This window comes from Carassius gibelio, chromosome A3 (genome assembly GCF_023724105.1).
Source record: "Carassius gibelio isolate Cgi1373 ecotype wild population from Czech Republic chromosome A3, carGib1.2-hapl.c, whole genome shotgun sequence".
Classification (NCBI taxonomy): Eukaryota; Metazoa; Chordata; class Actinopteri; order Cypriniformes; family Cyprinidae; genus Carassius; species Carassius gibelio.
In genome coordinates this window covers 20,016,765-20,035,487 of record NC_068373.1, presented here as the reverse complement: position 1 = coordinate 20,035,487, position 18,723 = coordinate 20,016,765, and the positions used below count along the sequence as shown (strand labels likewise).

Genomic DNA, 18,723 nt, shown 5'->3' with positions numbered 1-18,723 from the left:
ATATTATATATGTATATATATATATATATATATATATATATATATATATATATATATATATATATATATATATATATATATATATAGCCTAAATATTTATAGTTACGATTTAGAGTGATAAATTAAATGTTGTTGTTTTTTTCTTTTACATATCATGCAGTATACACCCAAAAAAGAAAGAAAATGTCAAAATGTCAACAAATAAATAAACGTTAAAGGACATATGAACCCTGGTTACAGTCTTCATATAACTTGTATAAGTTTTGTTCTTGTATTTGTGTCACAGTGTAAAGATCTTGTTTATGCTTCTGGTGTGTCTAAATCTAGTCTATCAGATAACTTCCTCTCAAAGGTCACACCAACACTGCAGACATGAAGTATTATGAAAATGCAAAACTGCTCAAAAATGCGATGACTTAACGTATTTCAGTATGGCTAATTCATTACGTATTCCATGAGTAATGTCTCACTCTCTAAAAGAGAACTAAACAGGGAAACGATCAAGATACTCTCAGTTCTACTTTGCTGCCATTTAAAAAAACAAAAAACAAGGTGATCAACAGATGACAATAGTAGTATCTTACCTGATCGCAGATAAGCTCCCATTTCTTCTCATTGTCGTACTGACTCAGAAGCTTCATCTTGTCAGGAGGCAGATTCATGGTGCTCTGAAAAGAGAAATTAAAAGTTCATCACAGCAACCTGGAGATCATTGTGAATAAATATACTAATAAAGAAACATATTGCTATTCTTATTGGTCGACATGCTCCATGCACATCCATCACAAAATACTGGATTTCAATAGACAGATTACATCCATAATACTGTATATGGAAAATGATAAATTATAACTTTTTCTTCAGTTCCAATTATTATCTGATTTGCCATTTACATCATGTATTTGTAACATTGATAATCGCCATTTATATCTAATGCAAGACAATGAGAGGGAAATCTACATTACAAAATATACATGAAGCAATTATTGTTGGTACTTAAGTCTACTTCAGATTGTTAAAGGGACAGTTCGACCAAAAATGAAAATCCTGTCATCATTTAAGTGTGAGTCAATGACACAATTTTCATTTTTAAATGAACTATTATATTATGTGCATGTCTCATACGTTAATTTTCCCATGCGTTTATATTTATCTACTTGAGATCATATGCTGCGTATCATCAGTCGGACACAATGTGACTTCCTGAAAAGAGGGCACAGGGCTGAGTCTTGTATTTAAACATTATTAGCGACAAAAATTCTTCATTATTAAGAAGGAGCCACATTAAGAGTGTGTGTTGTTTAAAAAAGGTGTCTAGTTTAGTGCTGAAACACTGTGTTCTGGGGTGTTTCTTTCTAAAACACTAAGACGTTTCCGCTTTGAACAGGTTTTTTTAAGGTTGTGTGCACAATGAGCGAAAGCACATTTAGAAACACACTGAGCGGTTAGTGAAGGAACAGAGAGAGCGTGGTGAGCAGGGTGGGTGGGGTAGGGTGGGGGACTAACTGCGGTCTACTGGTTCAAAAGTGTGAGTAATGTGAGACTAGATTAAGTTGATATTATATATAATGGACCAAATGCACAGTTCAGTGGCAGTAGCCTAATGAGGACATCACTGTTAAGTGTGACCATGTGTGATGCACCTATTCATTAACATACAATGGTAACTTGATCAGAGTAGTTGATTGAGTTTATGGGGTCATGGACAAAGTTGCAGAGAATGTCCCAAACTCGCCCATCCTCTGAGCATTGTAAAGATGAGTTTAGTAGGTCCAACTCGTCTCATGGCCTGGGACAGCCTGGTTGTGCTTGGACCAATAAGAGTATTTTCAGAAGGATAAAATGGCCATTTGTTATATAGAATTAAAAATAAAATATTATTTTGAGAAGTTGCATTAATGAGAAGTAACAATATTCACTCTATGATGGAAACAGGCTTACACAATGTGTTGCTGAAGTGGAACCAGAACTGAAGATAACTTAGCTTCCATTAATCAATGAATTAAATGATACAAGAAATCGCTCAATAATTTTGATGGCATATCTAGGAGTATGACCAATTGAAAGTGGTGTCTTGCACTTAAACGAAAGACGAAACAAAGTTCAGTCATAACAGAGAATGTAGGACTCTTGTTGTCTCATGACTTCTCTTAAGAAGTTGCCTAATTTGTCATCTCGTCACTGCCATTTCCTATATCAAAAGCACATGTGGAACTAAAGTGACAGTAATCAGATTGTATTAGGTCAGAAGTGTTTTTCCTAGTGTTACTTCATTTTGCATTTCAAGTGGAAGATTGCATTTTCATTGAAATGTTCAAATTGTATTGTATCATCCTTTTAATTTGTTGTGCATGCACTGTCAATGCATCAAGAATACAAGTTTGTTTGTTGCACTACAGCTAGTATTTATGTTTCTATAATGCGAAAACAGAGAATTGAATACTGTTGTAGTTCCCAGCACAGCTGTTGTTTTTATCAGAACAGGAAGTGTAAAGACAAGCTGCTTTTGCTGTGTTCATATATAACATTTACATGTCTATGTATCAAAAAACTCACCAAAACCACACTGAAGCGTTCTTCAAGCTCTTCCTCGGGAGGCATGGGTAGTTTAGCAGGGGCACATTTCTTTTTAGGGGTGGAGAGAGCAACATTTGACCCTCCTGTTGAGCCTTTGGCCTCCGGCCCCTCCACCTGATCAAACCCGCCGACTGTGTTACCCATCACAACTTTCCTTAGGAATTTCAGGATACTGAACTCTTTCTGGATCAACCACTGGCAATTCCAAAAGCCCAAAAGAACCCAGGAGGAACCCAAACAGATATCTCTGCAATCCACAGGTAAAAATCCACTGAAATGTTTGTAGTTTTCTAGACACTCAGATCCAGTGTTATATTAAAGCACACCGAGTATTTTAGGTCACGCTGTCGAACAGAATAGATACCTTTTAAACCAGAACTGTGTCCAAGACGGTGCAAGTGATTGTGAAGAAGCTCTCAACCAGGATTAGAGTTTAAAATCAAACAGATCAGATTTTAGAATTAAGACAATAGAGGTCCTTTAAAAGTTCAGTTCTTGGGTCTGTAAGTGCGTCTGAATGTGTTGTTTGCCAGTGTTACAGGCCTTTTCTCCAGTTGTCTGCCTCTCGTGTGAGTGCTTCAGATGTTGGAGCATCTTTCTCGCAGCTTCCTTTATGTCCACCCCCTCTGATCAAGACTGCAGGAGTTCCTTCCAAAAGAATATACAGATGTTGACATACATGAAGGCACCTGTCCGAGCACACTTGTGTGTTCCAGAAATGAGAGACTAGCAGTTGTGACAGCAGAAGGAAACCACAGAAAAAAAAAAAAAAAAGCAGAAGCATCAGCGTTTCCTGGATACCTCGCGCTACAGACAGAGAGCCTGCTGGGTGTGTCAATTTAAGTTCTGTTTGTATTTAAAAAAAATATATTATGAACTAAAGCATATCACATTACTCATGTGCATATATGTACTGTATGACACCGATGCTGTTGATCAGGCTTGTTATCACAAGCCTATTTGTTTTCTCTAGAAGATTATTTTTGTGAATTCTGGCCTAGTAACATAATATTTGTGTAATGGCCTAAAGCATTTACAAATCTCAGTTAATTTCCACATTTACTAATACATAATTAAAATATATAAAAAAAAAGTGTCTCTGTTCATATCATGTAATGGACCTCAGCTAACAAGAACAGCTATATTTTGATTAACCAATAAATGTATTGATAAATACTCTTAACAAATACATTGCAGATTGATAGCTAATGTTAGTTCATGCATTAACTAACGTTTGCTAATGGGACCTTATTGAAAAGGTGTTACCGCAAGACTTTTAAAGTTTATATTTATACAGAAATTACAATAAAAGTATAGGCCTCTGTAGACAGACAGATAGACAGAGAGTTAGATAGATCTATGAGATATATGAGAATCAACTCTCAGTTTGAAGTTTGATAAACTCTCTTAGAGCACCACTGTGTGGAATAAATGACCACACTGATGTTTATATTGACTCACATAGGAGATGATCAGTGTAAGGTATATGTGTATAGGCTATACGAATACATAAACGATGCAATGAGTAAAAAAAGGAATGGATGGATGGATGGATGGATCGAATGGATCAATATATTAAACAATAAACTTGTAGAGTTAATCAGAATTCACAGTCGTCATTAGTTAGCAGAAAGAGCGACAGAGCAGGATGCGTCTCTAGAGGTCAGACAGATAATGGCCAGTAGGGGGCGCAGCTCGTACCATCCCGTCATTGTTTATTGCAAAATGACGGAAAACAGCGCGTCGCCGGAGGATCCCTGGCTCAAAGTAAGGAAAAATATTCAGTTATAGATGATCCGGTGATTTTAAACAGCCAAATCCTCTCAAATCGCCCTCGTAAAGTGTGTTACTGTTTATCTGTGTAGGTCTGCAGTGGTTGGTTTCACTTTCTAGCTCAGCTGGCTAACGTTAACGTTAGTTGCAAAGTTCAGAGTTCAGTCAAAAGAACAATTACCCAAACTTCCCACATTATCGTGGTCTTAAATTGCAGTGTTTTAGTGGTAAATCAGACAACAAGTCACTACAGAAACGCGACCGAAAACGGTTCTGCGCTTAAACGGACTTATTTATGTTGTTAATGTTAGGATGGAAGCTATAACAGACGTGTAAGACTTGAGTCCGCTAAGCTAACTTGCTTGTTGGCTTCATTGACTCTTTCTGGTTGTTTCAAAACGTTTTTAAACTGCCTCACTAGACAGAATTATCGGGCATCGAAAACGAGTCGACTCCCCAGAGGACGGGATTCGATTCAAGTGACAGATGTTGCCCCAAAATACTGCCAAAGACAGCAAGACTCACTGGCTCTCTTTGTTTGTGCCTTTTTTTATATTTATGCTGATATTCCAGTGCATTCAGACTTACTGCCGCATTCATATGCAACGAATAAAATAAATAATAAAATGTGGTCGCTCAGAGTTTGGAGACACATTATGCTTGCTATTATGTTTTTAGAAAAATTGGCAAGCGTCCCCTCTGTAAAACCACCATCCCCCTTACCATCCCCTTTAGATTAATAATGTTGTGCATAATGTAAAACTTATCAGAATCAAATTAATTATTAATATTCTCTACGTATGATAATTTATAAACTGAATAACGTCAATTTATCAGAGCTCAGAGTGTTATCAGTGTTTTAGTCATTTTTCGCGCAAAACGTTCTTTATAAAGAAGACAGCACAATAAGGTATGATATTAAACTCATTACAGTTTAAAGACATTCCTTGACATAACTTTATTCTGCTGATATGCGAGACTGCAAGTACGAGGGATGCGTCCCATTCAGTGTCATTAGGCTAAAGATCGGCCTGCTCTAGCACTCATGTTATTATGAAGCAGGGGAGTCAGACCAGCTGTTGTTCTCCTCACAAAGATTGTTTTTGTGACTGACGCCGGCGACTAAGTGCACCTGTTTCCGAATATATAGGCCTATTAATTTAAATAAAAATTAACAAATAATAATTAAAAAAAAACTCAAACATATAAACACTATTTATTTTAATAATTAATTTGCCCCTCAATAATTTCGTAGCTCATCGCCGCAAAAACTGATGCGCTGCGAGGTAGGCTATTACTCCTCATTGATTATTTTATTTAAAAGGTATTTCAGAACATGTTTATTATATCATTAATTATAGACATATAATTACAATTATGAACACTGAAATCGTCCGTGAAAATTAAGAGCAGCTTAATTTCAAGCACCGACCTAAAAAAAAAAACCAGTTTAACACCACATAGACCTATGTGTCTTCTCTCTCTCTTTCTCTTTTTTTCTTCAGTAGCTTATTGTCGGGCCACAAGAGAAATATTGAGTAGGCTAAATTAAAACCGTTAAAAACCGTGAATATACAGTTATCAGCATATGAAGATTCGTACATCTCGTCGTCTCTGAGGGTGTACTCACACTCAGAGACGACCCCCGTTGGCTAATATTCTGCCGAATAATGAATTTATAATTTTCGTTGTGCGTTGATTTTCCCATGCGTGTATCAGAGAATGATTGCGGAGGCAGCTGACGTTAATTAAATAATTAGCAACTTTACTAGCAAATTTTTCCTGTTCATCAGAGTAAGAACCAGCCATTATAAACCTAAATATACTTGATTGAATTAAAATAAAAAATAAAAGAGTAGTGTAGTAGTAGCAGTAATAGAATATGTTTGCGGTCGTAATGATGACAGTAGCGCACACAAAAACAGTCGCTGCATCCGAAAACTGAGGCAGGTGACTTGCTGCCTCACTTCCTCGCTGTCGTATCAGGCAATGACTTTGTTTTTGCACGACGACCAGAAACATACATTTACACACAAACTGACCACCGACCGCAAATTTCAGACACCATCTTTTATTTTTTTTGCTTAACTCTCACAGAATGTAACACACAGGATTGTGGCATATCAAAGGCAGCGAAGGATACATCTTTGCTGCCTTCAAATGCCAGATTAAGGCATCTCAGGAGAAAGGAAGTGAAGCCAACATTGAATTCGGAGGTGTCTTGATGCCTCACAACCTTGGAATGTGTCCTCCGAAGGCAGCATTTTTCAGTTTTCGGATGCAGCAAGTATCTGTTCCATGTTCCGGCATGGGTATCGCTCACACTGCATGCTTGGCCCACCACTTCCAACCGGGTCGGGGACGGCTAAACGAACTGCAGAACGCTCACACTAGTCAAACGCGCTCGAGTACGGTTCAAAGAGGCCTATTCTGGGTACACCCTGGGAGAATATGTGGCTTCAGATGTGGAAAGCTATAACAGCTGATGAGTTTTTACCTTTTACTGTCACTTTCTGGTGAACTGACTGAGATTCAAGGAGTGGACTAGTTCACTTCCAGAACAAAAATTCACAGATAATATAGGCCTACTCACCCCCTTGTCATCCAAGATGTTCATGTCTTTCTTTCTTCAGGCATAAAGAAATTATGTTTTTTGAGGAAAACATTTCAGGATTTCTCTCCATATAATGGACTTCTATGCTGTCACTGAGTTTGAACTTCCAAAATGTAGTTTAAATGCAGCTTTAAAGGGCTCTAACGATCCCAGCAGAGGAAGAAGGGTCTTATCTAGCAAAGCGAAAAGCAGAAGTAAAATGCCTGTCTTGTCTAGCTCTGCAGTGAACCTTTGCGTTTTGTGGTGTTACAAGATTTTCAGCTTTCTAGTTCATTGGTTTCAGTGGGCGGGGCTACATGAATATTCATGAGTTTCCCGGACATGCACGTGGAGGTGAAACTGAGAATTTCAGTTCAGGCTCCTTGCATCTCAACAGGTTTAATGCTATATATATATATATATATATATATATATATATATATATATATATATATATATATATGTTGCTAAAGTTTGCTGAGCCTTATCTTAACATAACACAAATTACACAAATGCCTGCAATCATTAAGTCGGAGACGACTGCACGAAATGATAAACAAATGTAGTTTGTGCAACACTATATATATATATATATATATATATATATATATATATATATATATATATATATATATATATATATATATATATATATACTGTATGTGTATATATACTATATGTATATTTACAGCGTTGCACAAACTACATTTGTTTATCATTTCGTGAATATATATTTCTATTTCTCTGGTGTGATGATCTGTGTCTCAACTTCCCCTGTTCAACATTCTCCATGTTGTCTGGTTGTGAATTGTCTTCTAGTTGTAAACTATGATACAATCATACACTGCTGCAAAAACATATTGCTGAAATTTCTTTCTTTTTTTCATGTTTCCAATGTAAAATAGTTAAACATTTTTACAAACAAATGTAAATTTACCAGTAAAGATTATCACGGTAAAGGTTTGCACAGTGAAACCAAAAATCCTAGAACACCTGGATGATTAAAGCTACACAGGTTTCCAAGATCCAACTAGCATTTCAATTATTTATTTTTATGCTCTTCTGTTAAGATTCAGTGGCCTAATAAACATTTTGCAACCTACACTGATGCTATCCTCTGTCATCTGTTCTTTGACTGTGTTGCACTGTACCTGGATGAGACATGATAGCATGGTCTATTTTAATACACAACAAACACTCATCCAGCATTATGTATAGGCTAAGTCATGAAGTTTCATAAACATCTTAATTAGGCTTTCCAACTGCTTGTTTCCTTTTAAAAAAGGCCACTAACACTATCTTTCTTTATCATTTTTCTATTCTATCTACTTGTTTTCTTTTTGTTATGTGTATGTATGTGTAAAGTGTCTTTTAAATGACTACATAAATAAAAAGGGCCTCTAAATATAAAAAATATAAGTGGAATAAAGATTGGATTGATTAGTTTTTGATGTTGGTAAAATGTGTGTTGGTGTGTGAATGTGAATGCACCAAAACAAGACAACATAGGAGACAAGAGAATGTGATGTTAATGTCCTTGTAGAATCTGCTGTATACAAATATGACATCATAAAGCTAAGAAAAAAGACATTTCCTAACTTGATCCTGGCATTTGATACATGACATTACCATTTAAAAGTATAATTTTTATTTTAAATAAATGAATATATTTTTGTTCTTCAAGGATGCATTAATTTAATAAAAATGACAGTAAAGACATTTATAATGTTTAATGGTTTCCACACTTCATTAAGCAGTACAACCATTTTTGGCTGTGATAATAATCAGAAATGTTTCTTGTGCAACAAATCAGCATGTAAGAATGATCTCTGAAAGATCATGAGACACTGAAGAGGAGAAGTTGAGATCTGACATCACAGGGGGGAAAAATCTTTATTTTAAATTGTAAATTGTAAATTGTAAATCCTTAGAACAGTGTTGTATCATATCAAAACAAGCGCACCTGTGAACATGTTAATAAAATTATTTTTAACATGAATTTAGTTATTCCATTCCATAAAATGCAGCAAAGTATTTGTTTTCTTATTTTACAATGTACCAAATGTAGGCTACTTTTTAATCTTTTGTCCATACAATTTGGTTTAATCCAAAATTGGATTGTGTGTGTGGTTTTAGATTCCCATTCATTTTTGCAAATAGCCTAAGCCTAATTGTTTCAGAGCAAGCACACCATGCAGGACAGATAAAAACCAACCATACATACAAGTTTATCAGCTGTTGTACTCAAATGATAACAACTAACAACAGACACAGTTTTAATCATTGCAAGCTACAGCACAATGAACTGAAATCAAAGTAAGTTACAACTAGCTTAAGTGTGTTGAATGTCTGCGATCATTCAAACAGTGTCGACTGAACAAAACGTGCAAACTAATAAAAACATTACAAACCATTACTGAATGATGAACAAATGTAGTTTAGGCATGTTGTAAATATGTTTACATTTTTAAAAAGTATTCCATTAAACCTGCGGAGATACAATGAGCGTGAAATTCTCCGTTCCACGCGCACTTCAGGGAAACTCATGAATATCCATGTGTGATCCCCCCACTGAAACCAAAAATCTCGTAACACCGGTTCATACAGTTTAGGTATGTCAATAGCAATGGGTGCCTATGCTAAAAATCTGCCTATGTCACTGTCTTAAAGTGTGGATAAAACAAACAAAAACGAAAACAAATGAGTAAAAAAACATTAATTGTATGATTAAGTCTATTTAGAATTAAGTTAGAATGCCTTTATATTTAAAATAATAAAAAGACATCCCTGTCTGTGATTTTTTGTTTTATTGTTATCTTTAGTCTATTTAGTTAATCTCGGAATGTGTGCGTTATCGCAAATGTTCTATTAATTTTACACAGCCGCTCAACAGACAATAAATTATGTGAGTGAGTTACAGACAAATTTAGTCTTTTTTCCTGTTTTGCAAATTAAATCCAAACAAACCTGGAGCAGATCTTCCGTGTGTCTCAGAGCATGCAGTGTTTCTTTCATGAATGAATCTCTTATAATAATGAGCCAATTATTCAGTGATCCATTCAGAAACAGTCAATTTGCTTTGATTAATTGAATCAGTCATTTTGAAAGCATTTTTTGATTAAAGGATTCAGTGAATTGTTAATTAAAACAGATTAAAATAGATATTTCAGCACTCAGCAGAATATTAATTATCGTTATTGACAAAAAAATACCCCCCAAAATATTCAATAATTTTTTTGTCAACACACAAGGGGCATTATTTAGGTCATTTGGCACGCAGATGCACAGAGATTGTGTGTGTGTGTGTGTGCTTGCATTGGTTTAACCAACATTGTGAAGACCCCCAAAAAATAAAAATAAAAATAAAATAAACTTATAACAGCTCAAACCATAGATCACTTTATAAAGCTTTTTATTTATTTAATAAAAAAAAAAAGTTTGTAGTCATTTGTAATCACAGGATCCCCCGACCCACAATCCCCCTTTACATTTTTTTTTTACAATTCAATCACTGATTACATATGCAGATTAAATGTCACCTTTTAAAGGGGTTATTTGGGACACATCGCAGTGGGGAGTTAGAGGTGTCCCAGATAAAGGTTAGGTAGGACAGGTCAGGCTCAGTTTACATATGTGATCATCAGTTGGCTTCTGGTCTCTGGATGTTTAGTCTGGCTGGCTTTGACTGTTCTTGTCTGTCTTTTTTTACATCACTGGTCACCATGTCTCAGCAGACGGACGGCACCTTCAGCGACAACGGCTTCGATCACAGTGAGTGCCTGTGCTATTAAATATTACTGAAAAACTCAACTACTGTAGGTTTTTTTTTTTTTTTTGTCTAGTTTATATGCTAAGACAAAGGTTAGATATGCAGTTAGATATGCAAAATATAATTAACCCAAAGGGAGGACTTGACAAAGCTGAAATTATTTTGTGCTGTCAATGTTGTAAAAGTAAACCAAAAGTATCCAAAATGTAAAAGTTTATATATTTATACTTAATATATATGTCCATATCATTAGGTTTCTTTGCCGAGAGTGCTCAAAAAGAAAGTTTGGTGTCAAGAGCCAACAGCATTGGATCCACAAGTGCCTCTTCAGTACCAAACACAGGTGATATACTAATCTCAATTAATCTAGTATCAAACATGGCCATTATTTTATAACTTTACTCTAAAATGGTCATCGGTACCCTGTCATGAAAGAAAAAATTCACCCGTCTGTTTTCTAAAATGCATTGTGAACAATTAAATCCATGCGTTTGTATGCCATACTCTTTAAGCATTTAATCCCTGCTCCTGCAGACTCGCAGTCATCTGCCTCTGATGCAAAGAACCAAGTCCATGGCCTATATTGTTCTCTTCCTCAATGATGTCAAACTACACTGTCACAATATAAAAGAAAATACTTGTTGATTATTGTAGCTTTAAAGGGGTGGTGAAATGCTCGTTTTCACTCAATATCCTGTTAATCTTGAGTACCTATAGAGTAGTACTGCATCCTTCATAACTCCAAAAAGTCTTTAGTTTTATTATATTCATAAGAGAAAGATAGTCTGTACCGATTTTTCCCGGAAAAACACGAGCGGCTGGAGGCGTGACGTGTGGGTGGAGCTAAAGAATCACGAGCGCGAGTAGGCTTTTGCGTTGAGAGCGTTTGGAAGCTGTGACATTATCGTGAGGAAAAAAACATCCAAAACAAACCATGGCTAACACTCAGATTCAGCGTATATTTATGATCCAGAATCAGATCCAGAGACTGAAATTTAACAAGAGCAGCATCAGCAACGACCTCTCTATGTGGTATGTACTGAAACTGTATATATTTGCTTAGCGGTATTGGAAAATGATTAAGTTCCACTTTGTCGTCTTTTTTTTTTTTTAAGCTGTACATGTGGAAAGTGCAGTTTGATGACAACATCGCATGTTGTTTACTTGATGTGCTTACGCGCTGATAGCTAAGTAAACAACACAGAGATATTTGAAGCAGTTTTACTCACCGCATGTGGTTCCAACACACGATCGTGACCCTTTTTCTTTGGGACTGCATTATCCTTAAGAAATAAACGATACGCAAACCCGGCGTCAAACTGGGCCTTGTTTGTAAAACAAGCATCTTCAAAATGCAGGGAACAAACAAAAACACTTGCACAACTCCGTTGATGCTCTGTAAAAATAAACTCCATCCACTGTTCTCTTAATGATGTTTTTTTTTGTGGTAATCTGTGCAGGGTTGTCTTGCCCTGGCAACCAAAAACACACTTCTTTTGTGACATTTCGGTCTCTCGCTCTGATCAGTGAATGTCTTTGCTCTACTCTACGGGAGCGCGTGCTCTTCCGGTAGACGTGCCCTCAGGACCCATATAAGGAAATTCCGCTCCATCTAACGTCACACAGAGCCATACTCGAAAAAAAACTTTCCGAAACTTGTGACAAACCGGAAGGAGTATTTTTGGAACAAAAATACTCCTTCAAATGTACAACTTAATTTTTGAAACTTTGTCCATGTTTAGCATGGGAATCCAACTCTTTAACAGTGTAAAAAAACTCAGTATGCATGAAATAGCATTTCACCCCCCCTTTAAAGACAGACATCAAGATACAGTCCGCTAACATATTGTTCATCCCTTTGGTTTAGATGATGAAGACAGTGATAACAGACATGAGACGCCCTATAAGGAGTCGTATAAAGACCGGAGAAGACAGGCACACACACAGGCAGAGCAGAAACGCAGAGATGCCATCAAGGTAAGAGTGAGAAGAGCAAATTGTTTTAGGGTAAAGGAAGACTGAAAATATCGTAGCTTACATAAGTGACAGCAATAATCAGTCATAAAAGCAGTTATTACTTGACTTGATTACATTCAAACTTCAAAATATTCCATGTGTAGTATTACAGTAGGTTATGGTGGTATTTTGGGTGTTAACTTGGGTGCTCTGTGGTTTTCAGGAAGAGTGTCATGAGATTGAAATATGTTTATCTTGGCATGCTGCAAGATGAAATGTAACTGCCAAAGATGTCTGTATTTGGATCAATTTAACCTTCATTTCATACAATTTTAATAGATTTAAATAAAAAAAATTTAAAAAGCCAAATAGAAGTAGATTGTCAACATAGGTCTGCACAATTTGTGTGGGGAAATTGCTCATTATTTTTATAAAATTGTATAAAATGTGTTTTTATTCCGCTGCTTGTGCTCGTTTGTAGGGCTGCTCAATTTGGCCAAACACCTTTTTTCGAAAAATATGGAAATAATAATCAATCAAGCTTTAGTTTTGGTGGAAATAAATAAATTGCGATAATAGGGAACCTTTAAAGCTTCTTTTGTGAACAAAAGCTGTTTTTTGAGCGCTTTTCATTACAAATTTGTGAAATTGGTCAGCGCATGTTGTGTTCCCAAATACACATTTGCAAGCAACCCAAAACATGCAGAGATTAGTTCATGTGGAGCAAAATTTATTGTCAACTGAGTCACTATATGATCCTGTAAACACTGGACCGTGTATAAAAGAGAACAGTGCCGTGCTTCTAGCGTTCTACTTCTGTCGCTCAAATGTGTCTGTACGATTTCTGTCCCACAGAAAGGCTATGATGACCTGCAGTCTATAGTGCCTACATGCCTGCAGCAGTCAGACTTTGCTATGGCCACACAGAAGATAAGTAAAGCTACAGTCCTGCAGAAGAGTGAGAACCTTCATTATCTATTTAGATTTCCTCGTCACATGTCTTTTACTCTGGAATGGAAACGCTCAGTGACTTTGGTGTGTGTTTGCAGCAATCGACTACATTCAGTTTCTCCACAAAGAAAAGAAGAAACAGGAAGAGGATGTTTCCACTCTTAGGAAGGAGGTGATGGCGTTGAAAATTATGAAAACGTGAGTGGTCGGTTATTTAAAGGGGGGCCAAAAACATTTGAACTGCTTAAGTGGAGAAATGTAGTTCCACTTATTCCCCTACAGGGTTGTTATCTGCTTTCAGAGGGTTTTATCTGACACTGTCTCTCTTCTGCCAAGAAAGATAACACCCTTTAAGAGGAAGATGCTTCTTAGATACTGTGTCTCTAATGGACGCTTTGTGGGGTTTGTTTCAGGAACTATGAGCACATTGTGAAGGCCCATCAGAATAACCCTCAGCAGGGCAGCGAGCAGGTTTCAGATCAGGTGAAGTTCAGTGTGTTTCAGAGCATCATGGATTCTCTGTTCCAGTCCTTCTGTGCCTCGGTGTCAGTCAACAGCTTTCAGGAGCTCTCTGCTTGCGTCTTCAGCTGGATCGAGGAACACTGCAAGCCCCAGGTAGCATGCATGCACATGCTCATGCATTTAAGACGTTCATACCTGAATTATCTGCTATGTTGCAGTTCTCAGCTTTTTTTACTTTAAGGCCCACAACAATATTTAAAGGCCTCATGAGTTTTCCATTTGTTTATGATTTACTGGATAATGATTCAGAAGGATTTTATTAATGTACATGGTTTTCTAAGTCTAGCAATTACACTTAAAATGAGGCTATCCAGGTTTTTCCAGACAGTGGGAACCCTGGCACTTCAAATGTATTCATACCAACAAGACAAAACAACCCGGAAATGCATTAAACACGCAAAATGTGCCTTAAAAACAACCAATGTAGACAAACTGATCACTACACAAGAGACAGCAAGCTTCAGTTTTTCAGTCTGTCACATACGCAGGCTTAGATAAATGCTGACCATGTTTTTCTGTATTGTTGACAGACGCTGAGAGAGTTTGTGGTGACTGTGCTGCAGCAAGTGAACGGTCAGCTGTACTGAAGCTGTCGATCTGTATGTCTGACGTCTGTCTGTCTCTCAGGCCATTATCTCACTCAAGAACAGTCTCTCTAATGGACCGCGGTGCGTTCAAGAACTCTGAAGAGACACAGCAGCGCTGGCTCAAGTATCGACTGATATAGTGTTAATGGCAATGATTCCAATCAAAAAAATGTGGAACTGCAATAATTCAGTCAGATCTGTCATTTTCTTGCTAATAATTTGGAAGGTAATAATCTGTTCCAAGATGTTTGCGATTGCATCCTCTGTTTCCTTCCACATCTTCAGCTGGTTTCCAAATGAAAAAATGTTTAAGTTCTATTTAGGTGATGTTGTTGAACACACAGATGTGTCTCAATCTGCTTCATGATAAACCAGAAGCTGCCTTTGAATGATTAAGCTTGGTATGTTGCATTCAGTTATCATCTATACCTCATGTTCAAGTCATTTTCCAAAGCACAACTACATTTTCACCTTTTAAAGGGGAGCCAAAATGTCTAGTTAAACTGTGATGTTTCACTGTCAGTTGGTTTTTAGAACCAAAAACAGCTGTCCCTCATGCTTTAATATAATTAAAGTTAGGCAATGCTGAGCCATCTTTGTTCCTCTTAAGCCACTGTCCTTGGGATGTGTGTCCAAAGATTGCAGTGTCTATGCACAAATAATGGAAGATTGTTTGTCATGTTATGTCAGTTGTTGTTCAGCAGTGTGTAGCGCGATCATGTTTTATTCTACATTTATGTTGTATTTTTTTGTGCTGCATAAGCTATCAGTGAAGACACAGTCGCATCCGTGCATGGCAGCAGCTTCACTTGGTGTGACCGCCCAATTCTATTTATATTTTTAATTCATGTTAATTAAGACATAATGAAAATTAGAATCGAAAGTCTACTCAGGACACTATTAGGTATTGAGATCTTTTTTTAAATAACAGATGATTGTACAATCAACTGTTTGACCTGTGCTGGAATAAGGGACGTCTTTACAACTCAAGCCATAAAGTGGAGCGAAATGCCAGCTCACAGAACGAGGCTACGTCGTGCTGAACTACTATACTAGACTCTGTGCTTCTGCATTTCTGACTTCAATGGAACAGTCTGGTGGAAATATTTTTGTATCAGTATAATTTTTTTTAATTGAAAAATAAACAATGTTCAAACTTATTTACAGCTCGTTTGTTCTCTCTCTCAACACGTTGTTAACAAGAATCCTCTACTTTACTTTCCAACCTTCCCAAAGGTTAGGTGTCCCGGCAACAATGTTGGTGGCATCTGAATTTATTCAGTGTGTCCTCCATCAGATGTTGGGCATTGTCACTTTATGGTCCTCATCTGTTTCAATCCCAGCCTCCTCCTGATTTCAAACACAAGATTTAGAAGAAAGACTCAGTTAGGCAACATTGACAATAAAAAACTAATAATAAAAAAAAGGTTTTCTGTGAACAGAAATACTGTGAAGAAATACTTTTTTTATATATATATATAAATTGATGAAAAGCTAATAATTGGTAATATTCAATGTAAAATTAAAACTTCATCTCAGGCTGTGCTGCAATTTCAATGTGCATTTAGGAACTGAGCTAAATTCACTTTATTTACAGTCACATGAATTCCAATATTTTTGTGGCCAGAAATTTGCAGCATTTCAATAGCATTAAGGCAAAATAAAACCGTGATTGTTAAAAAGTGAAGACATAAATATCAGTATTGTTACGTGTAGTGTAAAAATTACGATTATCACCAAACATTCATCTTACATTACATTTGTAATTTACATCAGTAACATATTTCTTCATTTTTGTGATAAGGGTTGAAACGAGTTAAAAATTCAGGATCTATTTACTTGCATATCATGACGTGAACATGAATCGTGAACAAGCATATGTGTTGAAATTGAAATATTAACGACAAATATCAAGGGGTACTTCAAGTAAATGTTACTTATAAGGGGATTGGCTGTCAAAAGATAACCATTTCTAATCAAATGACTCACCAGAAACTGTTTCTTGCTCTTTGGGTACCCCTCCAAAATAGCTTCAACCATATCAGTAACCTGGCAGGTAAAGAGACTAATTAAAAGCTGCACTTGGTTCTTTTCATATCATGGTACATTATAAGACTTAATAAATATAGTGTAAGTTATGTAGCATTATCACAGGTATCATTTTAGGTCAGCTGACCATTGGCAGTGATAGTAAAAAATATTACGTGCGAGAACAGTTTCCATTCCACTAGAAATAAACCATGGTGTTGAGGACATGAAGATAAATATGAAATGAATGCACTCTCATAAAGGCATGCCTTACAGCTGCATCATTAAAAAATAAGTTGACGTTTTGTCTCCTGGGCAAATTCTGAAGTTGTGAATAAATGTTTTTACGGATCGTTACCAGTCTTTTCCTCTTCCTCCATTCTTTCACATAAGTCTCTCTCTCCTTGTAAACCTGAGGGGCAAGAAATACATTTGTCAGCAACATAAACAAGCATAATGTACTACTACTGACTGCCCCAGGACAGCCAACTTATCTGTATAAACTTCACCTAATGAATCAAACATATTCCAGAGATGCTAGAATAGAAGTCTTTTTGCATTGCTTACAAAAAGCAATTTAATGTACAGGGCTCAACAGTAAGAATGGCCCACGGCCAGTGTGGGAGACATTCATGTCGGTGTATGAACGGTCATTTATTCAACATTACATTTTGTGTTCATTAATCATGCACAGAGCTGGTAAACGTTAACACTTTGTTTTGGTGCCAGGGTAAAAAAAAACTGGATATCAAAGAATGCAGTGATTTCTCACCTTCTGCCTCTCCTCAGGGGTCACATGGTTTTTAGCGGACTTGATTTCCTCCAACCTCTCTCTGTACCCAGAGCACTCCGCCTGCAGCTCCTGGATCTGTGTCTTCATCTCGGCTGTGGTTAATGAGCTGTTCAGCTCCTTCAGTTCTGACGGCAAAACCATGAACTTTCTATCAAATACAAACAGTCTGTGCACAAGTTCAACCAACATATCTTTACCCAGCAGCGCATGCTGAGTGCACACCTGTATCCAGCTGCCTGCAGCTCTGTGATATGGTCTGTACATCATTGCCGATTTCAGCAATACGAGCATCCATCTTCTTAAGTTCAGCATCACTCACATCCGCAAACTGAGACTGAAGAGATTGAAAGGCTGATTAACCAACACCACCAGCTCTCTTAATATTAAAAACAAATCATCTCCATCCTATTATATTAAATGAGGAATCAGACCGACCTGATCTGCAAAGTAGATCTTCTGCTTCCCATAGACTTTCTCTCGAATCTTTCCCTCCTGGGCCAGCTGCTCCATTGCTTTGACCACAGCCTGCGTAAGTTACGTGCAGAGAAAATAAAGGCGTTTAACATCATAAAACCAATCCACATAATACACTCTGTATACAAACTGTGATATTAAATGATCACATTTACTGTAACACAAACGGTGAGCACCTCAAAGAGCTCTTGTAAATTCACTCTCTTAGCTCCTGGACATTAATTGTACGTCAATCAGCTTTGGTCGAAAGTGTTAAATAATCTGAAATGTTATGTTGCTATTTACCGTTTTACCCAGACCACACTGCTTCTGTAGGTTTGTAAAGACATCCTGAGCACTGAAGGGTCTGTTTTTCTCATTCAGGTAAGCGAGGATCTGAGCGAAACCTGAGTGTGACACGAAGAAGGAAATCTGATACAGTAAGTTATAACGTTACAGCTTATTATTGTATTGTAGCGTTGTGCATTATCATTCATGAAATCACAAGTAAAACGAAGGCATAACATGTCCACTAGTGTAAGAAAAAGAAGCATCGCGTACCTGCACTGTCTTTTTTGCTCATTGTTTATTCGGTCTAGGTCAGCACTCCTCTGTTGTTTACCTCCTCAGTCAGCTTTCGCGCGCCGAGTTGAATTGTGGGACTACCGGTGACGAAGCTACGCACGTCATCTTGGAAACGCCATTCTGGTGTGTGTTAAAT

At 36.9% G+C, this 18,723-nt stretch overlaps 3 protein-coding genes across 7 annotated transcripts in view; 1 reads left to right on the top strand and 2 right to left on the bottom strand.

Annotated features, from left to right (window-relative positions):
- The window catches only part of LOC127951491 (formin-like protein 1), a 19,686-nt gene extending 12,497 nt beyond the window's left edge, over positions 1-7,189 (bottom strand). Inside the window, exons 1-3 of one of the 2 annotated variants that reach the window (XM_052549388.1) lie at positions 6,944-7,189; positions 2,557-3,225; positions 585-668 (exon numbers count right to left, since the gene is read on the bottom strand). In XM_052549388.1, the coding sequence (XP_052405348.1) occupies positions 585-668; positions 2,557-2,721 (249 nt within the window). In that variant the 5' untranslated portion in view covers positions 2,722-3,225; positions 6,944-7,189. Of the gene's footprint in view, positions 1-584; positions 669-2,556; positions 3,328-6,943 lie in introns of those variants that run through there. The other variant, XM_052549382.1, reaches the window with a different exon arrangement.
- On the top strand, positions 4,221-15,888 carry LOC127951535 (max-like protein X). Of its 3 annotated transcripts, none has more exons than XM_052549486.1 (8): positions 4,221-4,344; positions 10,675-10,714; positions 10,966-11,055; positions 12,580-12,689; positions 13,524-13,626; positions 13,718-13,817; positions 14,033-14,234; positions 14,672-15,888. In XM_052549486.1, the coding sequence occupies exons 1-8, from the start codon at positions 4,252-4,254 to the stop codon at positions 14,726-14,728; spliced, it is 795 nt and encodes a 264-aa protein (XP_052405446.1). In that variant the 5' UTR covers positions 4,221-4,251; the 3' UTR covers positions 14,729-15,888. The 3 variants fall into 3 exon arrangements, with proteins under 3 accessions (XP_052405446.1, XP_052405453.1, XP_052405437.1); XM_052549493.1 differs by having other exon boundaries at positions 4,237-4,344; positions 10,678-10,714; XM_052549477.1 differs by having other exon boundaries at positions 4,237-4,346; positions 10,662-10,714.
- Positions 15,835-18,723, bottom strand: LOC127951552 (homologous-pairing protein 2 homolog). Of its 2 annotated transcripts, none has more exons than XM_052549504.1 (8): positions 18,564-18,723; positions 18,309-18,409; positions 17,985-18,074; positions 17,772-17,883; positions 17,529-17,674; positions 17,031-17,168; positions 16,718-16,777; positions 15,835-16,078 (listed from the first exon to the last, which is right to left on the bottom strand). In XM_052549504.1, the coding sequence occupies exons 1-8, from the start codon at positions 18,583-18,585 to the stop codon at positions 16,022-16,024; spliced, it is 726 nt and encodes a 241-aa protein (XP_052405464.1). In that variant the 5' UTR covers positions 18,586-18,723; the 3' UTR covers positions 15,835-16,021. The 2 variants fall into 2 exon arrangements, with proteins under 2 accessions (XP_052405464.1, XP_052405472.1); XM_052549512.1 differs by having other exon boundaries at positions 17,115-17,168.

What these genes read in the sequence shown, in the direction of transcription:
- LOC127951552 (XM_052549504.1), bottom strand. Translation starts at nt 18,585, where the DNA reads ATGAGCAAAAAAGACAGTGCAG. An exon ending in GAGCAAAAAAGACAGTGCAG is followed by an intron (nt 18,410 to 18,563) that starts GTACGCGATGCT and finishes TGTCACACTCAG; the next exon opens with GTTTCGCTCAGATCCTCGCT. An exon ending in AGAGCAAGAAACAGTTTCTG is followed by an intron (nt 16,079 to 16,717) that starts GTGAGTCATTTG and finishes GTTTGAAATCAG; the next exon opens with GAGGAGGCTGGGATTGAAAC.
- LOC127951535 (XM_052549477.1), top strand. Translation starts at nt 4,252, where the DNA reads ATGGCCAGTAGGGGGCGCAGCTCGTACCATCCCGTCATTGTTTATTGC. An exon ending in GAGGATCCCTGGCTCAAAGT is followed by an intron (nt 4,347 to 10,661) that starts AAGGAAAAATAT and finishes TACATCACTGGT; the next exon opens with CACCATGTCTCAGCAGACGG. An exon ending in AACGCAGAGATGCCATCAAG is followed by an intron (nt 12,690 to 13,523) that starts GTAAGAGTGAGA and finishes TCTGTCCCACAG; the next exon opens with AAAGGCTATGATGACCTGCA.